This window comes from Budorcas taxicolor, chromosome 5 (assembly GCF_023091745.1).
Source record: "Budorcas taxicolor isolate Tak-1 chromosome 5, Takin1.1, whole genome shotgun sequence".
Lineage (NCBI taxonomy): Eukaryota > Metazoa > Chordata > Mammalia > Artiodactyla > Bovidae > Budorcas > Budorcas taxicolor.
In genome coordinates this window covers 144,136,122-144,161,147 of record NC_068914.1, presented here as the reverse complement: position 1 = coordinate 144,161,147, position 25,026 = coordinate 144,136,122, and the positions used below count along the sequence as shown (strand labels likewise).

General features: G+C 37.7%; 1 protein-coding gene across 1 annotated transcript in view; it reads right to left on the bottom strand.

Annotated features, from left to right (window-relative positions):
• LOC128048239 (pregnancy zone protein-like) overlaps positions 1–18,815 on the bottom strand; it is a 64,057-nt gene extending 45,242 nt beyond the window's left edge. The window contains exons 1-10 of the mRNA XM_052640625.1: positions 18,733–18,815; positions 16,130–16,310; positions 14,582–14,735; positions 14,382–14,434; positions 13,226–13,246; positions 12,598–12,766; positions 9,480–9,564; positions 6,527–6,650; positions 2,792–2,906; positions 421–530 (exon numbers count right to left, since the gene is read on the bottom strand). Of these exons, the coding sequence (XP_052496585.1) occupies positions 421–530; positions 2,792–2,906; positions 6,527–6,650; positions 9,480–9,564; positions 12,598–12,766; positions 13,226–13,246; positions 14,382–14,434; positions 14,582–14,735; positions 16,130–16,310; positions 18,733–18,815 (1,095 nt within the window). The remainder of the gene's footprint in view (positions 1–420; positions 531–2,791; positions 2,907–6,526; positions 6,651–9,479; positions 9,565–12,597; positions 12,767–13,225; positions 13,247–14,381; positions 14,435–14,581; positions 14,736–16,129; positions 16,311–18,732) is intronic.
• Between the last annotated feature and the right edge of the window lie 6,211 nt (positions 18,816–25,026).

Genomic DNA, 25,026 nt, shown 5'->3' with positions numbered 1-25,026 from the left:
TCTGTATCTCATTATAAGGCTTCTTTTTGTTTTTGTTGTCACTGTTGCTCAGTTGTGTCCGACCTTTTGCGACCCCGTGGACTGTAACCTGCTAGGCTTCTCTGTCCATGGGATCTCCTGCAGTGGGTTACTATTTCCTTCTCCAGGGAATTTTCCTGACTCGGATCAAACCCAGGTCTCCTGCTTGGCGGGTAGAGTCTTTACTGCTGAGCCACCAGTGAAGCCGTATATAAGGCGTTTGCCTTTAAAGTTTTTATAATTTCTTTACTCACTCTAAATAAATGTTTGTTTTTATAATAAATTTTGCTTTTGTATAATAAAAGAATTTTGATTCATTTAAAAGATAAGTTTTGATATAAAACTTGGTTTTCCGATAAGTCACATGCCCCCAAATATGGTTATATTGAAAAGAAACTTTACCTGCCCAAAGAAAGGAAGCCCACGTCTGTAATGTGAATCCACTTTAGTAAATTTCAGTTTGCTTAAGGTGTTTGTGATTTCACTTGATCCATGTCCGGTTAGTTCCAACCCTGAAGAATAATTCAGAAAAGTTGAACTGTTCTATATGTTCTGTTCACCTCACCTCCTATCCCATCCCAGCTTCACTCCATTATTAAGAAAAAACCATCCATATACTCTTATTCTTTCATTGACATCTATAATTCCTCAATTCTCTCATTTCACAAATATCCTGCTTGTTCCATCCATGTTCTTGAGGAGATTTTTTCCTCATTTCCTCAGAGATCTTGCTCTGATTTGCTCCCCTCCAGCAACCATCTGGGAACAACTTGATTCTTCACACTGGCCTAAAAATATTCTTAAATTTCTGTCAGAAACCCCTTCCCCAGCAAAAGCCTTCTTTCCAGCACATGGTGAAAAGTATAGCCAATACCCAGGGCTTTTTCATTCAGTGAAGTGTGATCTGTATTTTACCTCCATTATCTAAAGTCTTCCTCTGTCAAAAGAAACTACTTTTTCATTCCCCCCAACTCTAACCCTATGTGTGCTCAATCACCTAGTCATACAGAGTGGGTTGCCATTTCCTTCTCTAACCCTATGTCTTCTAGTTTTATTCTGCCTATTTATCTAATCTTCTGACTGTAGTTGTTTCAGTTTTTCAGCCCCTCCTTGTCCACCTCTAGCCTCAATTTAGCAATGATAATTAACTTACTTTCAGAACACTTGCTTTTTCTCTTAGGATGATCTGAATACAATAAGAATGGTTTCAGATTTACATTTCGGATCCTGATTTTGCTCAGACTTTTCTTTTGAAATTGTCCATTGAGTGAATCAACTGACATTTTGATATTCCAAGCTATGATGAATTGTCTTAGACAAATCCTTATCACCATAATTCTTTCTCATCTTTTCCTTATCTTGGTTAATGATATTTTCATTTCCTAGACCTCCAAAATTGTAGTCTTTGGGGTCATTTTGGACAGTATTCTGATTTAACACATTGTAACATATTTTTCATCTAGCCTGTCCTTTTCACGCCTGCTAAAATTAACTTTTTTTTTTCTTGTTCTTATATTTTTTAAACTGAAATGACAATAAAAAAATAAAAGTGACTATTTAAATCAAACTTTAACTTTACAAATATAAAAATATAACCAAAGCCCTCTTTTGCATTGTATAATTATAATATATGCCATGTTCTTTTCTCTGAGTAGTCTAAGTACTGTATATTCTATATAAAACTACTAAATGGTAATTGGAAAATATTTAATAGCTTGAGGTGAAAAAACTAAAAAGTTTTACTCAAATGTTTTAAATCACATTTAGGATTGACATCCCTTTGAAGAAAAGTGAAATTTGTGTTTTTTTCTATGTGATGAAAACATGATTTTTAAAAAGTGGATAATATTCAAAACAGCATTATGATAATTCTGGGTATGGACTCATACTATTAATAGCATTAACAGATTTTTTTTTTTTTTACTTTTTATCATTGCCTTCCCTTGTAATTAGCATTGTATGGTTCACTTGCTATTTTTTTATATATTTAAGGGTTCTGTTAAGTTAGCATTTTATTTGGAATTAACAATTATTTTATTTATATGAATTTTTTTTGGAATTAACTTAAAAATAGTTTATTAGGTCATTCTCCTTAAATATAGCTGAAGATATCTAATTCTTTCATAAGAAAGTCTAACCTCTCTAGTATACAATTTACTTTTCTAAACACCTTTATAACCAACCTACTTTTAAAGATTCCTTTGGGACTGAAGACATTTGTTTCATGCTTATTATGCTTTTCTGGTGCATTAGTGTTTCGAAATACAATCCATTCTATTCAAATCTGCTCAAATGCTACTTTTTAGAAGTTTTTTTTGGTCTATATTAGAATAAACTATCTCTCTTCACACTTATTGTGCCCTTATTTATTAACTTCCTGTGAAAACTTTATGGTGTGGGCCAAGTCGCTTCAGTCGTGTCTGACTCCTTGCGACCCTATGGACCATAGCCCGCCAAGTTCCTCTGTTGATGGGATTCTCCATGCAAGAGTGCTGGAGTGGGTTGCTATTCCCTCCTCCAGGGGATCTGGGAGGCAGTTTCTTTATCACTAGCGCTACCTGGGAAGCCTCCAGATTTTATTATGGTCATATATAATACATAGATACATATATACATAGCCATTTATATGTATAATTTCTTTTTAGATTCCTAATTCCTTGAGGGCAGACACCATATCACTAACATAGTCCCCAGAAACTAGAAAGTATTTTACATGGATTGAATATTTAATAAATGTTCAACAAATTAATACACATTTAATAATAATACAAACCTGTTCCCTCCTCTCTGACCTTGGCTTCCACTTCTAATGTGTTCTCATATCCTTTTTGTTTCAGCTGAAGTGATTTAGCATTTACTAGTTGTGTGAAACAACCTTCATCGTCTGTCTGAAAAGAAAGGAAGAGAAGTCCTGGGTTCTCTGATTTGTGATTTAAAAAAGTCAGTTTTCAACCAATGATGATTTTGTGTTGGCCATAGAAGAAAATTTTACAAATGTTTTGTTCACCTTTTGGGTGCTTATCTTTTCCCCCAGGTGATACAAAATTCGTTCACTAATCATTGCATCAAATCATTGCAAACCTCTGCTTTCTCCCCTCGCTTCTGAAGGCTTATCCCATTTCTGTCATATTTAACTTTCCTTCCTATGTGATGCTAGTGATAAAGAACCTGCCTGCCAATGCAGGAGACACAGGAGATGCAGGTTCGATTTCTGGATTGGTAAGATCCCCTGGAGGAGGTCATGGTAACCGACTCCGATATTCTTGCCTGGGAAAGCTCTTGGACAGGGGAGCCTGGTGGGCCGTCGTCCATAGAGTCGGAAAGAGTTGGACATGACTAATGCAACATATGACCAACCTAGACAGCATATGAAAAAGCAGAGACATTACTTTGCCAACAAAGGTTTGTCTAGTCAAGGCTATGGTTTTTCCTGTGGTCATGTATGGATGTGAGAGTTGGACTGTGAAGAAAGCTCAGTGCTGAAGAATTGATGCTTTTGAACTGTGGTGTTGGAGAAGACTCTTGAGAGTCCCTTGGACTGCAAGGAGATCCAACCAATCCGTTCTGAAGGAGATCAGCCCTAGGATTTCTATGGAGGGAATGATGCTGAAGCTGAAACTCCAGTACTTTGGCCACCTGATGCAAAGAGTTGACTCATTGGAAAAGACTCTGATGCTGGGAGGGATTGGGGGCAGGAGGAGAAGGGGACGGCAGATGATGAGATGGCTGGATGGCATCACTGACTCGATGGACATAAGTCTGAATGAACTCCGGGAGTTGGTGATGGACAGGGAGACCTGGCGTGCTGTGATTCATAGGGTGGCAAAGAGTTGGACACGACTGAGTGACTGAACTGAACTGAACTGAATGCAACATAGCTAGTGTTTCCCAACATTCCATGGTATTTTGTAATTTTATCTCTTTGTGTACATTGTTCCTTAAATATCTTTTCTTGCTTCCACTCTCATTGTGGCCAACAGTCACAGCTCTTCTAAACACAACTCAGACATAACACGTTCTGAGCCTTTGACTGTGTGGATCACAATAAATTGTGGAAAATTCTGAAAGAGATGAGAATACCAGACCACCTAACCTGCCTCTTGAGAAATCTGTATGCAGGTCAGGAAACAACAGTTAGAACTGGACATGGAACAACAGACTGGTTCCAAATGGGAAAAGGAGTATGTCAAGGCTGTATATTGTCACACTGCTTATTACACTTCTATGCAGAGTACATCATGAGAAACTCTGCTGGAAGAAACAAGCTGGAATGAAGATTGCTGGAAGAAATATCAATAACCTCAGATATGCAGATGACACCACCCTTGTGGCAGAAAGTGAAGAGGAGCTAAAAAGCCTCTTGATGAAAGTGAAAGAGGAGAGTGAAAAAGTTGGCTTAAAGCTCAACATTCAGAAAACGAAGATCATGGCATCTGGTCCCATCACTTCATGGGAAATAGATGGGGAAACAGAGGAAACAGTGTCAGACTTTATTTTTCGGGGCTCCAAAATCACTGCAGATGGTGACTGCAGCCATGAAATTAAAAGACGCTTACTCCTTAGAAGAAAAGTTATGACCAACCTAGATAGTATATTCAAAAGCAGAGACATTACTTGCCGACTAAGGTCCGTCTAGTCAAGGCTATGGTTTTTCTTGTGGTCATGTATGGATGTGAGAGTTGGACTGTGAAGAAGGCTGAGCGCTGAAGAATTGATGCTTTTGAACTGTGGTGTTGGAGAAGACTCTTGAGAGTCCCTTGGACTGCAAGGAGATCCAACCAGTCCATTCTGAAGGAGATCAACCCTGGGATTTCTTTGGAAGGAATGTTGCTAAAGCTGAAACTCCAGTACTTTGGCCTCCTCATGTGAAGAGTTGACTCATTGGAAAAGACTCTGATGCTGGGAGGGATTGGGGGCAGGAGGAGAAGGGGACGACAGAGGATGAGATGGCTGGATGGCATCACTGACTCGATGGACGTGAGTCTGAGTGAACTACGGGAGTTGGTGATGGACAGGGAGGCCTGGCGTGCTGCGATTCATGGGGTCACAAAGAGTCGGACACGACTGAGTGGCTGAACTGAACTGAAGAAGCCTCTGTAATGATCTCGACCTAAATATTGACTGTAGTTGTTCAGTGGCTCAGTTGTGTCTGACTCTTTTGCCACCCCATAGACTGTAGATCACCAGTCTTCTCTGTCCATGGGATTCTCCAGGCAAGAATACTGGGTTGCCATTTCCTTCTCCAGGGGATCTTCCTGACCCAAGATCGAACCCACATCTCCTGCATTGCAGGAAGATTCTTTACTGCTGAGTCATCAGGGAAGCCTAAATATTGACTAGGGATTGTTAACTGTGTTTTCTTGATATCTAGGACATTAATGAAAGCACATATATTTATTGACTAGATGATTCATTATAGAAATTAGATTTCTAATCTAAACACTGGGTTCCATATTATAATAAACTTTTGTTTTCATTTTTTACTTGTTTGCATGATATTTATTGCATAGTAAAATTTAGTCATGCTTAATTTGGGCTTCCCTGGTGGGTCAGATGGTAAATAGTCTGCCTGCAATGCAGGATACCAAGGTTTGATCCCTGGGTCCAGAAGATTCCCTGAAGAAGGGAATGGTTACCCATTCCAATATTCTTGCCTGTATTTATTGAACAATAAATAAATATTTATTGCATAACTTTAATCAATTTAATTTACTTATATACAGATGCCATGACTCATTTGAAAATGAAAATGAATCTTAGTCTCCCTGATTTGATAAAGATTTTGACAGCTATATTTCTCTCATGATTATCTTGCTTATTAGTATTCATCTTGACATTCATCATCATGTTCACCACCTTAGCCTTTCATTCTGCAACTTAGATACCTTGCTTTTCCACACCTGACAATGTCTGTTCACAGTGCCTCACCTTGACCTTTTTTATACGCTTCCTCTGAAATCAGTAATTCATACATTTCATTTCTTAATACAGCATGTCCTGCTGCTGTTTCCTTTACATCTCTGATGTAATCGAGGACTCTCATCCATCTTTTCACTTGGTCCCCCTCTCTTCAACCTGATGCTGATCTCATAGACTCCCACATGCAGGTTAGATTCCATAGTGTCATTTGATTTTCCCACAGGCCCAGTTCTTAACATTTGCCATATTTTTCTTCTGTTTTCTGTTTGATTAAAGTCAACTTTGGAGACTTCCACATCCTTTTATGCCCGGAAACCTGACATTTTGATTGCTATCAAAAGGAAATTGCAAAACTGGCCAAATAAATACTATCATAAATCCATGAGCCCTATCTTCAAGTGGGTTCTGATTATTGCCAGGCAATCTTAAAATATTTCCCTATTCCACAGTTTTCCTAGGTGACTAATTCAAACACTACTCTCATATTGCATTGTATTATGTTGCATTGTATTGTGTTCTTTATTGTATTATCAGTCACAACAAAGCAAGATCTGGTGTTAGTGTCCTGGGGAGAGTGGTTTCCATATACCTGTTGACTGAATTCTTCACAGATGCTTTTTGGATATTTTCCATAGCAGGGAGAAATGTACTGCAAATATTTTCTGCATACATTAATCGTCACCAGGCCACGGACAGGCTTTCCATATGTGTATCTGTAACAATAAAGTGGTCATACAAAAAGATATTTAACATAAATTACTCACATTTCCTATACATGATTTGATCATTCATCTTACTCATCTACAGCAATTGCATTTCCTTTCACAGCATTAGCACTTTAGAAATACTTATTCTGAAACAGTCTTATCTATACCTCTAAAAGAAAATACTTATGAGTACTGAACTGTTTTTTGAAACACCTCCAAATGGAAAAGTAACAATGTAGTTTTTCGCAGATCTTACCTTCCTCTCAGTTGAGGTTTGACTATAAAACTGCTTATTTCCTTCTTTTTCTGCTGTCATATTATCTAGGTTATGATTCTAGCTTTGTCAGTACCTCCAAAGTTGTTTTAGGGAAAAAAATTAGAGAAACATAGAGAGTGTATTGCTTTTGTTTGCTGGTTTTATTTATTTATTTATTTTTTATTTGCTGGTTTTATTTTTTAAGATTTTTGTTGTTGTTGTGGACTTAAAAATCTCACCCGAATTTGTTATAATATTGCTTCTTTTTACATTTGGCTTTTTGACAGCAAAATGTGGGATCTTATCTCCCTAACCAGGGATTGAATCTGCACCCCCTGCCTTGGAAGGCAAATTTTTAGCCACTGGACCATCAAGGAAGTCCAAAGAGTGTATTTCTAAGTCCTCCCTAACTTATATATGTTTTAAGAGGATAAGTGAGGAATTAAATGGGAAAGCACTAGCTACTAGAACAAAAATATCACAAATGAACTGTATCATGATAGTTGGATTCTGCCAAATCTGATGGAAGGATGTGATGTATGGCCTGAATATTTATGTCACCCTGAAATTCATGTTGAAATTCTAAATCCCAAAGGATGATAGTTAAGGAGGTGAGGGTTTTGGGAGGAGGGTGAAGTTCTCATGAATGGGTGAGTGCCTTCATAAAAGAGGCTCCAGAGAGATCTCTTGTCCCCCCTTCCATGTGAGGACACAAGAAGATGCTCTGAACCAGAAAGAAGACCTTCACCAGAATGTGACCATGCAGGCACCTTGATCTTGGATTTCCCAGCCTCTGGGACTGTGAACAGGAGGAGAAGGGGCCGACAGAAGACAAGGTGGTTGGATGGCATCACTGGCTCGGTGGACACGAGTTCGAGCAAGCTCTGGGAGATGGTGAAGGACGGGGAAGCCTGGTGTCTGCAGTCCATGGGGCCGCAAAGAGTTGGACACGACTGAGCGACAGGACAACAATAGAACTGTGAACAATACAGTTCTGTTGTTAATAAGCTCCTCAGTCTGTGGTATTTTGTTATGATACCCTGAACAGACTAAGGCGTGATGTGAAGCTGAATTCAGTCTATTGTTTCTTAAAGTATGCTTTCTGGACCACCTCCATGGACATTCCCTGAGACATGCAGTGAGATTCAGAGTACCAAATCCTTCTTCAGATTTAGAAGTGGGGCCAAGGAATCTACATTTGAAATAAGCACCTCCATAGATTCTCATGCATGCTTAAATTTGAGACCCTGTCCAAACTGTGAAGTAGGTGAAGTTTGGTCTCAGAAACCCCAAGCTTCCTCTTTTTAGTGTCTCCTCCCCTTCAAATTTCTATAAGTGCTGATAAAGTAATACATTATTTACTAAATTTAGTCATTTTGTTGAATCTTCTCTTTAAATCTGAAGCAAAAGGCTTTTTCCCTAATGAAAAAATGTAAAGCATCAAAGCTGGTGAGAAGGAAAACACATGTTTTTTATGTTGTTTTTAAAAGCAAGCAGTAAATCCAACCTCCTTGATGTAACTGGAGGGGACTTTATTGCCCAAAGGCAATCAGAGAAGAAATAAATAGCATGCATTTTATTTATTTTTAAAAATTTCATTTTATTAAACCAGAGTATAGTTGTTTTACAATATTGTGTTAGTTTCTGCTGTATAACAAAGTGAGTCAGCTATACAGAAACATATATCCCCTCTGTTTTGGATTTCCTTACCATTTAGGTTACCACAGAGCAGTGAGTAGAGTTTCCTGCACTATCTCGTATGCTCTCATTAGTTATCTATTTTACGCATAGTATCAGTAGTGTATACATGTCAATTCCGATCTCCCAATTCATCCCACACCCCTTTCCCCTTTTGGTGTCCCTACATTTGTTCTCTACGTCTGTATCTCTATTTCTACTTTGCAAAAGAGTTAAATGCATGTATTTTTAATTCTATATTAATATATCCAGCATTTAAGATAGAGGGTTTGCTTAACTTCTTTCTAGCTTCCCAGAGTTAAAAAAATTGGGGGCAATATAAAATTGGAGATAATAAGACATGGAATAACATGGAAGCTATGGGCTCCAGAATTAGGTGGTTTGGGTTCACTTTAGTCCAGTGTCTGGGATATAGAAATGCTTCATGCAGCTATATGTATTTTTTTGTTACTTGCCGAGGCAATATAGAATTATGGAGAAAGGTTCAGGGTCTGGAGCCAGACTGTTGGATTTAAATTCCGATCTGCCATTTATTGTCTGTAGGAACTTGAACAAATTAGTTTATTCTTTATATGTTATAGTTCCTTCATTTGTAAAATGAGAATTATTATCCTCATCTCACAAGGTTAGTGTAAGAACAAAAATGCAAATAAGTGCAAGGCACTTTGAACATTGCCTGGCACATTTTAAATGCTCAGTTAATAATTTTACTAACAGTAGTAAACATATTGCATGCTATCACCCCTGCTCCTTGGTCTAAGCTCAGACAAGTTGGAGAGACTCGTTCCTTCTTTAATTAAAATAGTTGGAAGGTCAGTAATCATTATGTGCAATACAAACAGGGTAGGGAAATAGAAATGAGATGAAAAAATGTAACTCACAAGCTGCAGACAGAAACCTCAAATTCATCCTCTAGGAAACTAATCTTCTTGGGCATTTTCACTTGGACCTCAAATTTGGGCAAAACTGTTATCAATAAAAGAAAAAAAAAACACAAATGTGAGAGCAGGCAGAAAGTCTTGCAAGAGTATTAGTAATGATTCTATTACAGAATCTTGTAACAAAGAGTCCCCTGAAGTGATTTCAATTACAATAAGGAGCAGCAGGTCACTACTGGCAAAAAAGAGATGCCATTCATACCCATGGGCAGTTAGCACCATGGTAACTTAGACTGGTATTATAGTTCCTAGACTCTCCTCAGAATTTGTCCAAGATTTCAAAGGTGGGAGGGAAACAGCTGCATTAGTCTCTGAAGGTCACCATGATTAGACCTGGTCACAGGTACAGAGGGGCCAGAAACTTTCAGTTTGTCCTTATTTTTTTTCCCTGTCTGCTCTAGCTCTTCTTCCCAACTTCTAACCCTGCTGACTCACAGAGACCCTGGGCCCACGATCAGACACCTGGTTATAGAAATACCAAAGTGGGAGGACGGAGAGCTAACATCCTCCCATTGATTCTTCTACCAGTTTCCCTCAGTGGTCCACTCTGGAATCTGAATGTGCTCTTGAAAGTTCTGATCTGTACATCCTCACCCTTGCTTCAGGAGGCTTGGTTAGTAATTTCCTCAGATCCATCAGCTCCTCCTGAGGCACTCTGACTTTTCCAGCCTCTCCCACACAGTTGTATTTAAGGTTAGTCGTTCCTACAATTAATCCCTGTTCCATAATTCTCATGGCAGTTCTGGTGAGACAGGAGAATCCTGTTTTTGTGATATCTCCTATTCATGGCAAACAGATGGAGAAAAAGTGGAAATAGTGGCAGATTTTATATTCTTGGGCTTCACAATCACTCCAGATGGTGACTGTAGCCATGAAATTAAAAGCTGCTTGCTCCTTGGAAGAAAAGCTATGAAAAACCTAGACAGTGTATTAAAAAGCAGAGACATCACTTTGCTGACAAAGGCCTATATAGTCAAAGCTATGGTATTTCCAGTAGTCATGTATGAGTTTGCGAGTTGGACCATAAAGAAGGCTGAGCGTCAAAGCATTGATGCTTTCGAGCTGTAGTATTAGAGAAGACTCTTGAGAGTCCCTTGGACAGCAAGGGGATTAAACCAATCAGTCCTAAAAGAAATCAACCCTGAATATTCATTGGAAGGACTGATGCTGAAGCTGAAACTGCAATGCTTTGTCTACCCGATGTGAAGAGCTGACTCATTGGAAAAGGCTGTGATGCTAGGAAAGATTGAGGACAGGAGGATAAGAGCAGGCATAGGATGAGATAGTTGGATGGCATGACTGACTTAATGGACATGAGTCTGAGTGAGCTCCAGGAGATAGTGAAGGACAGGGAAGCGTGGCATGCTGCAGTCCATTGGGTTACAAAGAGTCAGACATGACTTAGCAGTAGAACAACTCCTTATCCACAGCATGATGTATTTAACTTACCTTAGAAATTCTACATAATTGATAACTAATAAGATGGTTTCAATGTCTGAGAACTATTATTAGCATAAATTACATGTAGGTTACAGACAGCAAGGATGTAATCCCAGAAAATACACCCTTTTATAAGATATAGATCAAGAGATGCATGTAGATGACACAATATATTGGTTAACAATTTATGTTTGAATAGGGTCAGTTGGAACTATTAAAATCTCTTATGCTTCTTGGCTCCATGATTTTGGTAAATTTTTAACTTCTCTCAGTTCATTTCAGTTCAGTCGCTTAGTCGTGTCCGACTGTTTGCGACCCCATGAATTGCAGCACACCAGGCCTCCCTGTTCATCACCATTTCCTGGAGTTCACTCAGACCTACGTTTATCAAGACTGTGATGCCATCCAGCCATCTCATCCTCTGTCGTCCCCTTCTCCTTCTGCCCCCAATCCCTCCCAGCATCAAAGTCTTTTCCAATGAGTCTACTCTTCTCATGAGGTGGCCAAAGTACTGGAGTTTCAGCTTTAGCATCATTCTCTCCAAAGAAATCCCAGGGCTGATCTCCTTCAGAATGGACTGGTTGGATCTCCTTGCAGTCCGAGGGACTCTCAAGAGTCTTCTCCAACACCACAGTTCAAAAGCATCAATTCTTCGGTGCTCAGCCTTCTTCACAGTCCAACTCTCACATCCATACATGACCACAGGAAAAACCATAGCCTTGACTAGACGGACCTTAGTCGGCAAAGTAATGTCTCTGCTTTTGAATATGCTATCTAGGTTGGTCATAACTTTTCTTCTAAGGAGTAAGCGTCTTTTACTTTCATGGCTGCAGTCACCATCTGCAGTGATTTTGGAGCCCCCCAAAATAAAGTCTGACACTGTTTCCCCACCTACTTCTGCTTTATTGACTATGCCAAAGCCTTTGACTGTGTGGATCACAATAAACTGTGGAAAATTCTGAAAGAGATGCGAATACCAGACCACCTAACCTGCCTCTTGAGAAATCTGTATGCAAGTCAGGAAGCAACAGTTAGAACTGGACATGGAACAACAGACTGGTTCCAAATGGGAAAAGGAGTATGTCAAGGCTGTATATTGTCACCCTGCTTATTTAACTTATATGCAGAGTACATCATGAGAAACACTGGACTGGAAGAAACACAAGCTGGAATGAAGATTGCCGGGAGAAATATCAATAACCTCAGATATGCAGATGACACCACCCTTATGGCAGAAAGTGAAGAGGAACTAAAAAGCTTCTTGATGAAAGTGAAAGAGGAGAGCAAAAAAGTTGGCTTAAAGCTCAACATTCAGAAAATGAAGATCATGGCATCCTGTCCCATCACTTCATGGGAAATAGATGGGGAAACAGTGGAAACTTCTCTAGTATCAATATACTCATTTGTAAAATAGAGATGGTATAGTATCTGCCTGAGAGGGCTATTGTAAGGATTTAATGAGATAGTGCATGAAGTGTTTGGCAAATATTTAGATAAATAAAATTTCTTTCTACTTTTTGATTGTTATATGCTAGGTTTTTGCTTGTCACTACATATAAAAATGATCTGATCTTGTGTTCTTTAATGTCATAAATGTGTTTGACATGTGTGGAATTCTTACCGTATTCATCCACTTCAAAAGAGTGCTCTATTTTTTTCCGAGACTCCTTCAGCAGTACCACCTTGTAGGGACCCAGTGCAGGCTCCACTGAGAGTGGGAAAGACAGCTGACTGAGTCCCCCTTGCAATTTGAAACTGGGCCATTGGAAAATCCGGTTCCTTTTGGGGTTCTATAGGTAAAAGCATCACACGTATATTGAAGTAATTGAAATATATAGTTTTGAGTAGAAGGACAGCTTTTCAGGGAGGATGACATGGGAAGCAGGCTAATTAGTTGGTTGGTAAATTGGCACCAAAGGTATTAGCAAAGGTTTCTAAGAATTCTAGACTGAGAAAAGGGCAACTTGCCCAGCTGAGATAAGACAGGTGATAGTTTCTCTTTTTGTGATTATGCATACCCATCTCAGTCAGAAATATTGGAAGACCCACTACATTGCATCATCTCAGAGTATTTTTGTTCCTTCACTGACATCTTATCCACTCTCCCCAGGATTTATGAGAGACAGGGAAAACAGTATTTATTTAGTTCTGAAGAAGTGCCAGTGGGGAAGGAGAAAGTGGAAAGAAGAAAGTTAATATAACTCACAGTGAGTCCTCATCCCAAGAGAGAGACACAAGATATTACCTACCTCAATATAAACCATCGGGAACTGAAAAGAAAACAAATAGCGTGAGTGTGAGACAGAGTATAAAAAGACAAAATTGTGACACCAGCATTAAAACAGTATTTGGACCAGAAGGAAGTGAGCCTATTCAGTTCTTGTCTGGATGAGGAAATGTGGCCCTGTTTGAGTCATTACACTTCATATGTTTGGTCTGGGACATAGTCTCTGAAGAAGTCACGGGGGCTTCCCTGATGGCTCAGTGGTAAAGAATCCACCTGCCAGTGAAGGCGACAGTTTCTATCCCTTATTTGGGAAGATCCCACATGCTGTGAGGCAACTAAACCTGTGTGCACCAACTATTGAGTCTGTGCTCGAGAGCCTGGGAACCATAACTACTAAGCCCATGGACCTTAGAGCCTGTGCTCTGCAACAAGAGAAGCCACCGCAATGAGACCCTCGCGCCCTGTGGCTGCAGAGTAGCCCCCGCTCTCCACAATCAGAGAAAATTCTGAGCAGCAACAAAGACCCAGCACAGCCAAAAATGGATAATTTTTTTTTTTAAAGAGAAGGAAAAAATCATTCTTAAAAAAAGGAACAAACAGAAAAGAAATAATGATTTCCTTTTATGAAATAATGTAACCTAGACTTGTGTAAAAAGATACAAATAATGAGTTTTATTTTGTAGTTGACTTATCTGTGAAAAATTCTCCATTTCTCTTAAGAGAGATATCAAATGTACTTATTTTCTTTTGTCCATTTAGAATAATTGAGTCTTTAAGGAGATAATTTCAACTGAATATTTAATTAACTTTAAGAATGTAGTTGATGAACTTATCTCCCTTATCCTCCAGTAGCCATATGCTTTGGAGAACTTTCTGTGGTAGATTTAAGTATCTCATATTGGTCTCAGGTTCTCCAAAGAACAGGTTTTACCTTTTGGGTTTTTTTTTTTTTTTCTCCCAGTCTTACTGCTGGGAAAGATGGAAGGCAAAGGAGAAGAGGGCGACAGAGTAGGAGATGGTTAGATAGCATCACTTACTCAATGGACATGAACTTGAGCAAACTCTGGGAGTTAGTGCAGGACAGGGAAGCCGGTGTGAGGCAGTTCATGGGGTTGCAAAGAGTCAGACACAACTTCGTGACTGAACAACAACAAAATAGCCATTGTTATGAGACTCACCGTTTCATTCAAAGGGTGAAAGTTGACATCCACAGAGACAATGCGGAAGTTCACTGAAACACAGAGATTTTTCTCATGAAAGCCTCCAGTGGAAATTCAGGATAGTAACACAAATAACAATGTGCCAGGATTTCCAAAACGTAATAGAGAACTACACCTCCAACCCTGCAGATTGCATTTGCTTGTTTGGCTCCTTATACCTGTTTGTCCTGGCTTGTAGATGGGTTTGTCTGTCTGGACAAAGACTAGGCTTTCTGCTTCTGTAATGTACATCCGCTTCCTCTTTATGAAGTTCTGGGTTGGCCCTTGCACCTGTACAGTTATGAATGCTAAGGGAGAAGATGACGCTGGAATCTGTAAAACAGAAATGAGCTGAAGAATCTGCCCAGATCCACTTCTGAATGTCTCAGCTTTTGTGACTTTCTCATTTCTCTGGTTAGTCCCATGGGAATTAGTAAGAGCTAGGCTTCCTTGGTGGTTCAGATGGTAAAGAATCCACTTGTTATGCAAGAGACCCAGGTTCGACCCCTGGGTCAGGAAGATCCCCAGGAGAAGGGAATGGTTACCCACTCTAAGATTCTTGCCTGGAGAATTCCATGGACAGAGGAGCCTGGTGGGCTATAGACAACAGGGTCACAAAGAGTCAGTTGGACATGACTGAGAAAGAGATACTTTCGCTTTCATTTTTTCAGGGTCAAATGGAATGTCCCCTGCTTTATAGATTAATATGAGTGTGTACTTTGGCCACCTCATGCGAAGAGTTGACTCATTGGAAAAGACTTTGATGTTGTGAGGGACTGGGGCCGGGAGAAGAAGGCGACGACAGAGGATGAGTTGGCTGGATGGCATCACTGACTCAATGGACGTGAGTCTGAGTGAACTCCGGGAATTGGTGATGGACAGGGAGGCCTGGCATGCTGCGATTCATGGGGTCGCAAAGAGTCAGACACAACTGAGCGACCGAACTGAACTGAACTGATGAGTGTGTAACATGAAGGCAGCAATTTATTGAACTGATTAAAGGAGAAATGTCATTGCAACAAAAATGAAATAATTCTTCAACTAGTCATGACAATGAAGGAAATAAGTTCTCATTTTTACAGTAATATGGTAGTATTGAAATAATTTTTAAAATTTATTTTCTAGTAGTCAAAAGTAGCACTGTATATTATCATTGGTAGTGAGCTGGTATGATTAACTATTTAATACTTTAAGTTAGTAAAAGGTCACAAGGACAGTACATTAAACATCAACCATCTGGGAGATCTTAGATAAGTCACTAAACTTTATGAATCTGTGTTTCTATCTATAAAGGCATGAACATGATTTACCTTCAAAGTTTGCTTTAAGAACAAACAAAATCATTCTTGTAACCATTGTTATCTTTTGTATATTGTACCAGTTCTGTTTGTAAATATTATGAAAGTATATTCAGTAGAACTTTTATCTTTAGACTTGTTTGAAATTCACTCTGCACTCCTCATTTTACTTTTTTGTATTTTATTTTTTATTGGAGTATAATTGCTTGATGATGTTGTGTTAGTTTCTGCTGGGCAACAAAGTTAATCAACTATATACATACGTATATCCTCTCCCTCTTGAACCTCCTTCCCACCCCTATCCCACCCATTAAGGTCATCACAGAGCACCAAATGGAGGTTTTTTAATTGTTGAGGGTCAGAACCTAAGGCATCAACTAATGTGCTCTCTCTGTAGTGATTTCCCTTCCCCCAAGGAGGAATGCTGACCGTGAAGGAGCTGCAGTAGAAGGAATTTTTCGTCTCCAGGTCTGTGAGGAGATTCCTGCTCTGTATCCCATCTTCCAGAGTTACTGTCAGCGCCACTGTCTCATTCAGGTGATTCAGCAGGACACAGACCTTCTCGGGAATACCAGCGTACAGCTGTGATGGGGCCAGCACCAGGTACTGTCTGTGGAGAAGAGGGGTCTGGGTCAGCCATGGAAGGGTTATTGTGGTTGTTTTCTAGATAATCTTTGCTATCTTCATCAGTCACAGAACCGAGTTAGATTTCAGCAGGAGTGGCAAGGAATATATTCTTCAAAGGCCAATCCAGAGACCTTAGAAACTCAGAATCCCCCCTACCAAGTTAAACACCCATACATTTCTCCAGGATTGTGGAAACAGTCACCATTACAACATTAGCAAACCTATTCGTAAGCTATGGATAAGCACTCCATGAGTTGTTATACGTTTTGGATAGAGGTAATTTTCTAAATTAGAAATTTTCAATGAACCAAGAAAATGTGATCATACACACACACACACACACACACACACACGAATGTTATTCAAACTTAAAAAAAAAAAATAAGGAAATCCTGCCCTTTGTGAAAACATAGATGGCCCTTGAGGGCACAGTGCTAGGTGAAATAAACCAGAGAAAGACAATTATGCCTGGTATCACTTACATGTGGAATCTTTTTTTTTTTTTTTTAAGTCAGACTTAGAAACATAGAGTAGAAAAGAGTTTCCAGTGGCTGGGAGGTAGAGGGAAACAGGAATAGGTTGGTAAAAGGGCATAAACTTTCATTTATGAGGTAATAAGAGCTGAAGATATAATATCTAACATGGTGACTATGGCTGATAACACTGTATTATATAACTGAAATTTTCTCAGAGATCAGAAATTGAATGTTCTTACTTCTCCCTCAAAAGTAGATACTGAGAGACAGATGTGTTAGATAAATCATTAGATTAATCTATGTGATAGATTAGTTAGGTCAATGGGGAAAATGCTTTCACAATATATATGTGTGTTGTACACTTTAATATCTTACAACTTTAATTCTCAGTTATATGTCAACAGTCCTCTCAAAACACTTTTATTAACAAATAATATTATTAATCAATTAATTATTATTGAAACCAGTAAGAGAATCTGTCTGTGTGTGGTCTTGGGTTTCGTATGATGGTATCACAAATCACTTTGTTCCAGGAAACATTAAAGAGATAACAATTCATGGAGAGGAACTGAATCTATTTTCAATACTGTTTCAGAAGCAACTTTAGCTCTTCTTTTTCTTCCACTCTCTGCAGATAGAAGACAAACTAGGCTAATCATCAGATGTATTACCATGTACACCCAGAAGAAAATATCAGTCCTCTGTTGCTGTTTATCTATCATTTAGAAAAGCCCAAACATACTGTACTCTGTGATGCTCTGGTGGCTCATGCGTGTTGATCTATCTGAAGTGTCCTGGTCTAGCTGGAAAACGTCTATTTGCTTCATAAGACTCATCTCAAAAACAACTTCCTTATGTAGAGTTTGGTGATGCCCCTTCCTTTATATAAGTTCCCATGAGGAGTTAGGTATTATTTGTCAGTATTCCCACAGAGGGCTTCCCTAGTGACTCAGGAGATGGGGGTTTGTTCCCTGATCCAGGAAGATCCCCTGGAGGAGGAGATGGCAACCCACTCCAGTTTTCTTTCCTGGAAATCCCCTTGGACAGAGGACGTTGGTGGGCTACAGTCCATGGGGTCGCAGAGTTGGATACAACTTAGCAACTGAACAACAACAATTCCCACAGAATCCTGGTTCTGTTTTTGCATTTTATTTCATTCTCTGTGCACCATCTCTCTCGCTCTCTTTTATACTATGAGGTACTGAGGTCACAGCCCACATTTTGTTGATTTGTATGTTCTCAAAGTATAATGCTAGCCTTTAAAGATTTGATGAAGGATTGAGTGACTTGACTCCATCCTTGGGCTTCCCTGGTGGCTCAGACCCATAATGCAGGAGACCCGGGTTCAATTCCTGGGTTGGGAAGACCCCCTGGAGAAGGAAATGGCAATCCACTCCAGCACTCTTCCCTGGAAAATCCCATGGATGGAGGAGCCTGATAGGCTACAGTCCATGGGGTTGCAAAGAGTCGGACACGACTGAGCGACTTCACTTTCACTTTGAGTGACTTGACACATCCTGGCTTGTCTTTAGGTCTCATCCATCTTGGGAACCCACGACTTGGAGGAGACACAGATATTATGTCACTTTGCAATGGCAAAGACAAGACACTGCAGCCTTTTTCATTAGCCAGTAAAGAATTTATCTCCTTTTTTTGGTAGGAATTATATGTTTTTATTTGGTGAATATTGTAGAATTCCATCATCTTGTCAGGTGAATGTTTTACAAATATTTCACAAGAGACACCTTGTGTCTCTGAGTTTTCTAGAACTGGGAGTATACCTTTTACCACCTGTGGTAATCATTTTTCAGTGCTTTTCAACAGCAGTTAATTTCATAGAGAATTAGGAAATAAAAAGACAGACATCAAGAAATGGATAACAGAATGGGAGAGAGGAGGGCAATAGAATTTTCTGGAAATGTTGCTTACGGTTTGGAGGTAGCTGAAGCATCTCTGGGAAGGAGCAAGAAAAGCAGAATCAAGACTGGATTAGGCAGTTGATGTCCCCTCATGGTGTAGAGAGGAACAGGAAAGAATGGGAGTCTGAGTCCTTGATTCCTTGAACTCTGTTCTTGTTCCAGAATCCCTGGTTTTTATTTTACCTGATGGGTAGTGAAAGTAAACGGCCAACCATTTATTTTTGTAACATATTAACTACTTCCAGCATAAAAAAATCAATTGCAGATCACATCCATCCACTTGCTCAAATTTTCAAAAGGCATGAAAAATAGCATGTTGAGACTATATTAGTTGTGGTTGTTAATCAGCAACTTTCAACATCTTTAAGAAAATAAATCAAAATAAATGATATGATTTGATGAAATTAAGAACTACTTATGTAAATACATAACACAGATCTTTTCCTGGAAGTCCAGGGAACAGCACACATTCCCTGAGCATTAACCAATAGAGTTCATTAATGAAACAGAGGAAAATTTATCCCAGAATTTTAAACAAAATGAATATAAAGATAATCTCTCCATTGTTTGAAAGCTTAGTTTTCACTTTTTATAGCTATCTTTATATTTATTTAGAAAGAAAATGAACCCATGTAATACATTATTATAGTTTCTTAGTTCATTTAACATCTAGAACATAAAGCCAATTAATTTTATCTTCTAAGAAAATAAGCTTTAGAATCTTTAAAAAGATGGTACAAATGAACTCATTTGCAAAACAGAAATAGAGTCACAGATGTAGAAAACAAATTTACCAAGGGGGACGGCACAGGGAGAGGGGGAAGGGATAAACTGGGAGACTGGGATTGACATACACACTACTGTATATAAAATAGGTACTAATAAGAACCTACTGTGTAGCACAGGGAACTCTACTCAGTACTCTGTAATGATCCATATGGGGAAAAAAATCTAAAAAAGAGAGTATATGTAAAATTGATTCACTTTTGCTGTAAACAGAAACTAATACAACATTATGAATCAACTATACTCCAATAAAGATTAATTGAAAAAAAATAATTCCAGTGATGATAATAAACTATGATTGATATAATGCTAGGTTAAATAAACTGTAATAATACATTGTGTGAGGCCTTGGTACCTGGCAAATGCTTGCCAAATGAAGATAAAACTCTACAGCTTCATTTGGTTTCCTTTCTCATTAGAAACTATGCTCTTTCCAGTTCCATCCTGCATTCCTACACTGCCATAAATAAATATCTTCATTCTCTGCCAGCTTAATATGGAATAAAGTAAACTTACAATAGATAATAAATGATTTTTAGGAAGTCTCCAAGTAACTTTTCATAGGCATAATTATACTTTTTTGGATATATACCAATCCCTTACTTTGGCCAAATGTCTAACGACTAAGTATAAAAATCCACATTTTGATGAAGCAAAATCACCATTACAGTTTAAATTTCTAGAGTAGAAGAATACATCTGAAGTATTATGTAACTTTGTTGTTGTGATTTTTAATTGAAAATGATAGTAGATACATTCAAAATATTTATCATAGAGCATAAACAGTATGTTCTCCACATTCTCTGCTAATGCTTATATTACATATTTTTGTGGTCTTCAATCTTTTCCCTCCTTATATTCCCAAAAGAATTTTATTAAGCATGTAACCTTTCACACATGCTTAGCTTCTAAAGCTTCTCATCATGAGTAAGATAACAAAAAATATAAATACTGATATTTTAAAAATAAAGTGAAATACCACTTTGAAAATGTATTCAGTGAAATGTAAATACTGGAGTCATTTATTTCCTACCATTATCAATTTAAAACAACATGATCTATTATTTTAAAAGTTGGAAATTTTAGTATCATTCTTGTTTCTACTCAATCTTGTATTTCCATCCTTATTTCCCACATAATTTTACCTTGTTATTTTGTGCTTCAATATATTTTATTTTTTAAAAGTTTTTTTTGATGTGGATCATTTTAAAAGTCTTTATTGAATTTTTTATAATATTACTTCTGTTTTATACATTTTTCTGGCCTCAAGATGTGTGGGATCTTAGCTCCCTGACCCGGGATTGAACCTGTACCCCCTGCGTTAAAAGGTGAAGTCTTAAACACTGGATGACTGGAGAAGTACTGCTTCAATATATTTTAAAGATCACTCTATCATACATTTCTGAAACTAAAGATAATCAAAACTATAAAAGACGTTCTTGTACCTATCCAGTTCTGAGTAGTAATAGATTTTTCTAGAGCAAGCTATCATTATAAGTATGGTCAATATATTCTTTATCAAAACTATATATAGCTAGTATAATTTCAATAATATTAAACACAAGAAAAATTTTGTTTGAAAGTCATTTCTAAACGACATTAATTGTATATTCCATCCATCTGGGTCCTCCAATCAGATCATGTGTCTTTGGATGAATATGACTTACTGCTAGATTGACGTACATCTCACCTATCCTCTTGCTATGTTTTCTATTCTCCTATGTTCTACTCTGCTATATTTCTATTCTAGAACATTCCTATTCAACTTATTCTATTGATGCAAGCACCAAGAAGTCTTGTTCACATAAAGAGAGATAGAGGTCTTCCTTGCTAGTCTGGTGGCTAAGATTCCACACTCTCAATACAGAGGGCCCAGGTTCCATCCCCAATCAGGGAACTAAGATCCCACATGCTGCAACTAAGATCCAGCGCAACCAAATAAAATAAATATTTTTCTAAAATAGGAAAAAAGCACAAGAAGTTCTGTTATAACATCATCATTTGAATATTTAGTTATCTAAGTTATAAGCCAAAGGTCACATTGTAATCATCATTGAAAAAGAATTTTAATTACCTGTGCTGTGCTGTGCTTAGTTGCTTCAGTTGTGTCCAACTCTTTTTGACTCCATGGACTGCAGCCCGCTGGGCTCCTCTGTCCATGGGATTCTCCAGGCAAGAATACTGGAGCTTAATTACCTATCAGCTGATGAATCAAGTATGACTTCCTTAATGCTATTGAAAGCACACCACTGGAAACTAGGTCAATTGCAAAAGGATTTGGAACTCAGTTATTAGTCATTCTCATTCTCATTGTCTAGAAACATTGCAAAAAAGGCACTTATAAATGGTTACTAATTGCTATAGTTCTACTTAGAATCACCTGATATGCTCAATAACTTTGGCAAAAGTGAAATATTATTAATTTAAATATGCTTTATCAATATAAAACCTCAAAGTGCTTTTATTATTGTCAAAACTATGACTTGCATAATTATATTTCTAGAAAGTGCCTACAAATAATCTGATTTTCAAAGCTAGGCCTTATTGTCAAGATAAGCAGTCAAGTTAGATTTATGACTGATAGGAAAAATATTATTTCATTTTTAATTCTAATAAACTCACAAATGTACATTTGTATGACAATTATCCCACTTCTGAATTCTAAGATAAATTAAAATCCCATATCTGAATTCTAAGATCAAGAGTTTTGCTGGGTACCTGTTTCCTGGATTCAGTGTTTCTTTCTATGCTCTCTCCTTTGTTCTTATGCAACTCTCAGGGGCAATATAAACACTGACAAGAGTTGAGGAAGAAATAGGTGAGGTTTAAAAATGAAAACTTTTATTATTTTTACCTCCCACCACTATAATAAATGAGTACAGAAAATTTCAAAATGAGTCAAAAGTACCCATTTTAAATGCCATACATTTTTAATACCAGAAATATATTTAAGATAGTTGGATGTATGAGGGCTTATGAGCTACAATGGGTTCATGATTCCGTGATTTAAGAGACTTGGTGCAAATATCAATATTTTGGATGTGTTTTTGTAAAAGACAAATTTTTCACTCTAAGATATATCTAAAACACATATTATAGGTAAATATCATAATATTAAAATAAATCCACAGGTCATGTCTTGATTGAATTATCAACATTTTGGTAGAAGTTTTATGTAATTATTACCTACAAAGATCATAGATTTATTGGTCATGCACAATTTCAGGGGTTTCAAAATGATGTTGAAATACATTGAGGCCAAAACCGAACCTTATGGCAGATTCTATCTACCCAAATGTCAAAGTCAAAGATCAATGTTATAGTATTCCAACTTTTAATAGTAGGTAGCCATTTAACTCACATGAATGAAAATAGAGTAATGAAACTCCAGTCATCAGTTTAATAGACACTCAGTAAATATTTGTTGAGTGAAAGAATAAATAAAATAAGTTGGTAAACTTTCTTGGCTAAAGTATTGTCCTATAAGCAGGAAAAGCATTTGGAAAGAAATAATCTGAACATACAATATGGGAATATTCTAACTGACCTCAAAGCAGGATGACAAAGTACTTAAGAGAATAGACTCAATTGTCAAACTCATTGGAAAGAATCCCAGGTTCCTCACTGTTACCTTTTGGACAAATTACTTAACCTCTCAGGGCTTCAGTTTATCTATAAGGTTGCTTAAGAGTAGCTCCCCAAGGATTAGATTTAATTTAACATACTTAAAAGTACTTAGAAAGTGTCTGGCATAGAGTGAAAGCTATATAAATGTTTGTTATTATTATTAATAGTAAAACTGTCTTTCCAGGTTTTTCTAAATCTTAGAAACTCTTTTTTCTTTTGTGCAGAGAACAATCTGTTTTACATAACTGATATGTAAGATTCATAGTTTTGAACACCAAGTGTAATTGACTCATCCAAGAAATTCCCACACAAAGAGTAAAATTGCACACAGCTACCCAGTCACTCACTAAGGGCTTCCCAGGTGGCACTAGTGGTAAAGAACCTGCCTCTCAAGGAAATGGGGATTTGATCTCTGTGTTGGGAAGATCTCCTGGAGAAGGGCATGACAATCCATGCCAATATTCTTGCCTGGAGAATCCCATGGACAAAGGAGCCTGGCAGGCTATATAGTCCATGGTGTCGCAGAGAGTTGGATCTGATTGACCTGGCATTTCCTTTAATCATTCACTAAAGCAAAAATTAATATTCATAAAACTACAGATGAACTGCAATGTTTGATAACTGAAGACACATGCTATATATTGCCTTGGTAGAATCTATCTTACACATCCACCAAAATAGGAAGGCCTTATCACAACATAAAAGCTTTGATTACTTACTGTTAGGTGAAAAGGAACAAAAGCTAACTTTTTTTTTTTTTCGGTTGAAGACAGCAGTTTGTTTTCTGTGTATTATGAAATGATTATGACAATAGATTAAGGTAACATTCCTCTTCTGATATAGAGACAATAAAAAATAATGAAAAAGGAAAACACATTTTCATTGTGATGAGAACTCTTTAAGATTTGCTGTCTTAATGTTTCTATATATCATACATCACTGTGTTAGCTCTAGTCATCCTGTTGTACATTACACCCCCAGTACTCATTTGTTTAGAATCTAAAAAAGCTAACTTTTGACTATAATAATAGCATTAAATTTTGACATAAACTAGGAAGAGAGGCGAACACATAGATGTGAAAAGAGTTAACACTGTAATTGCTGATAATTCTCATGCTAATTGTATGGCAAACAGATTTTTTAAAATCTCAAAGTTATTTTAAAAAAATTCTATGAAAGACATTATAACCTTTGGACCTATTTCTAAACTGCTACTTCCAATGAAAAATATGTTTACAGAACATTGAGCAACTGTGAGTGGGTGAGAATGGAGATGTCCTTGTCACTTAGTGTACACTGGGGGAGGTGCTGTTAGAATCACTGGCATAAGCAGAATGAAATCAAAACTCACATTAAGAGAAATGGGACATTCAGAGCAATATTTTTTAAAACTGTATTTTTAATTGGAGGGAAATTGCTTTACCAAATTGTGTTGGTTTCCGTACAACAATGAGATTCAGCCATAATTGCACGTATTTTCCCTCCTTCTTGAGCCTCCCTCCTCTCTCCCCATCCCATCCTCTCTAGATCATCACAGTGGGCCAGGCCAGGCTCCCTGTTATAGAGCAACTTCTCACCAGCTATCCATTTTACACATGGTAATGTACATATGTCAAGGGTACCTTCTCCATTCATCCTACTTGCTCCTTCCTCCACTGTATCCACAAGTCCCTTCTCTATGTCTGCATCTCCATTCCCTCCCTGTAGAGAGGTTCATCAATATAATTTTTCTAGATTCCATGTATATGAGTTAACATATGATATTTGTTTTTCTCTTTCTGACATTGTATTCTTATACTTTGTTTTTAAAAGCAATAGGACCCTGGGAAAACCATGACTATTTGAAGCATTATATCTTAGACGCTAGTGATCAACTTTTTTGAAAACTGAA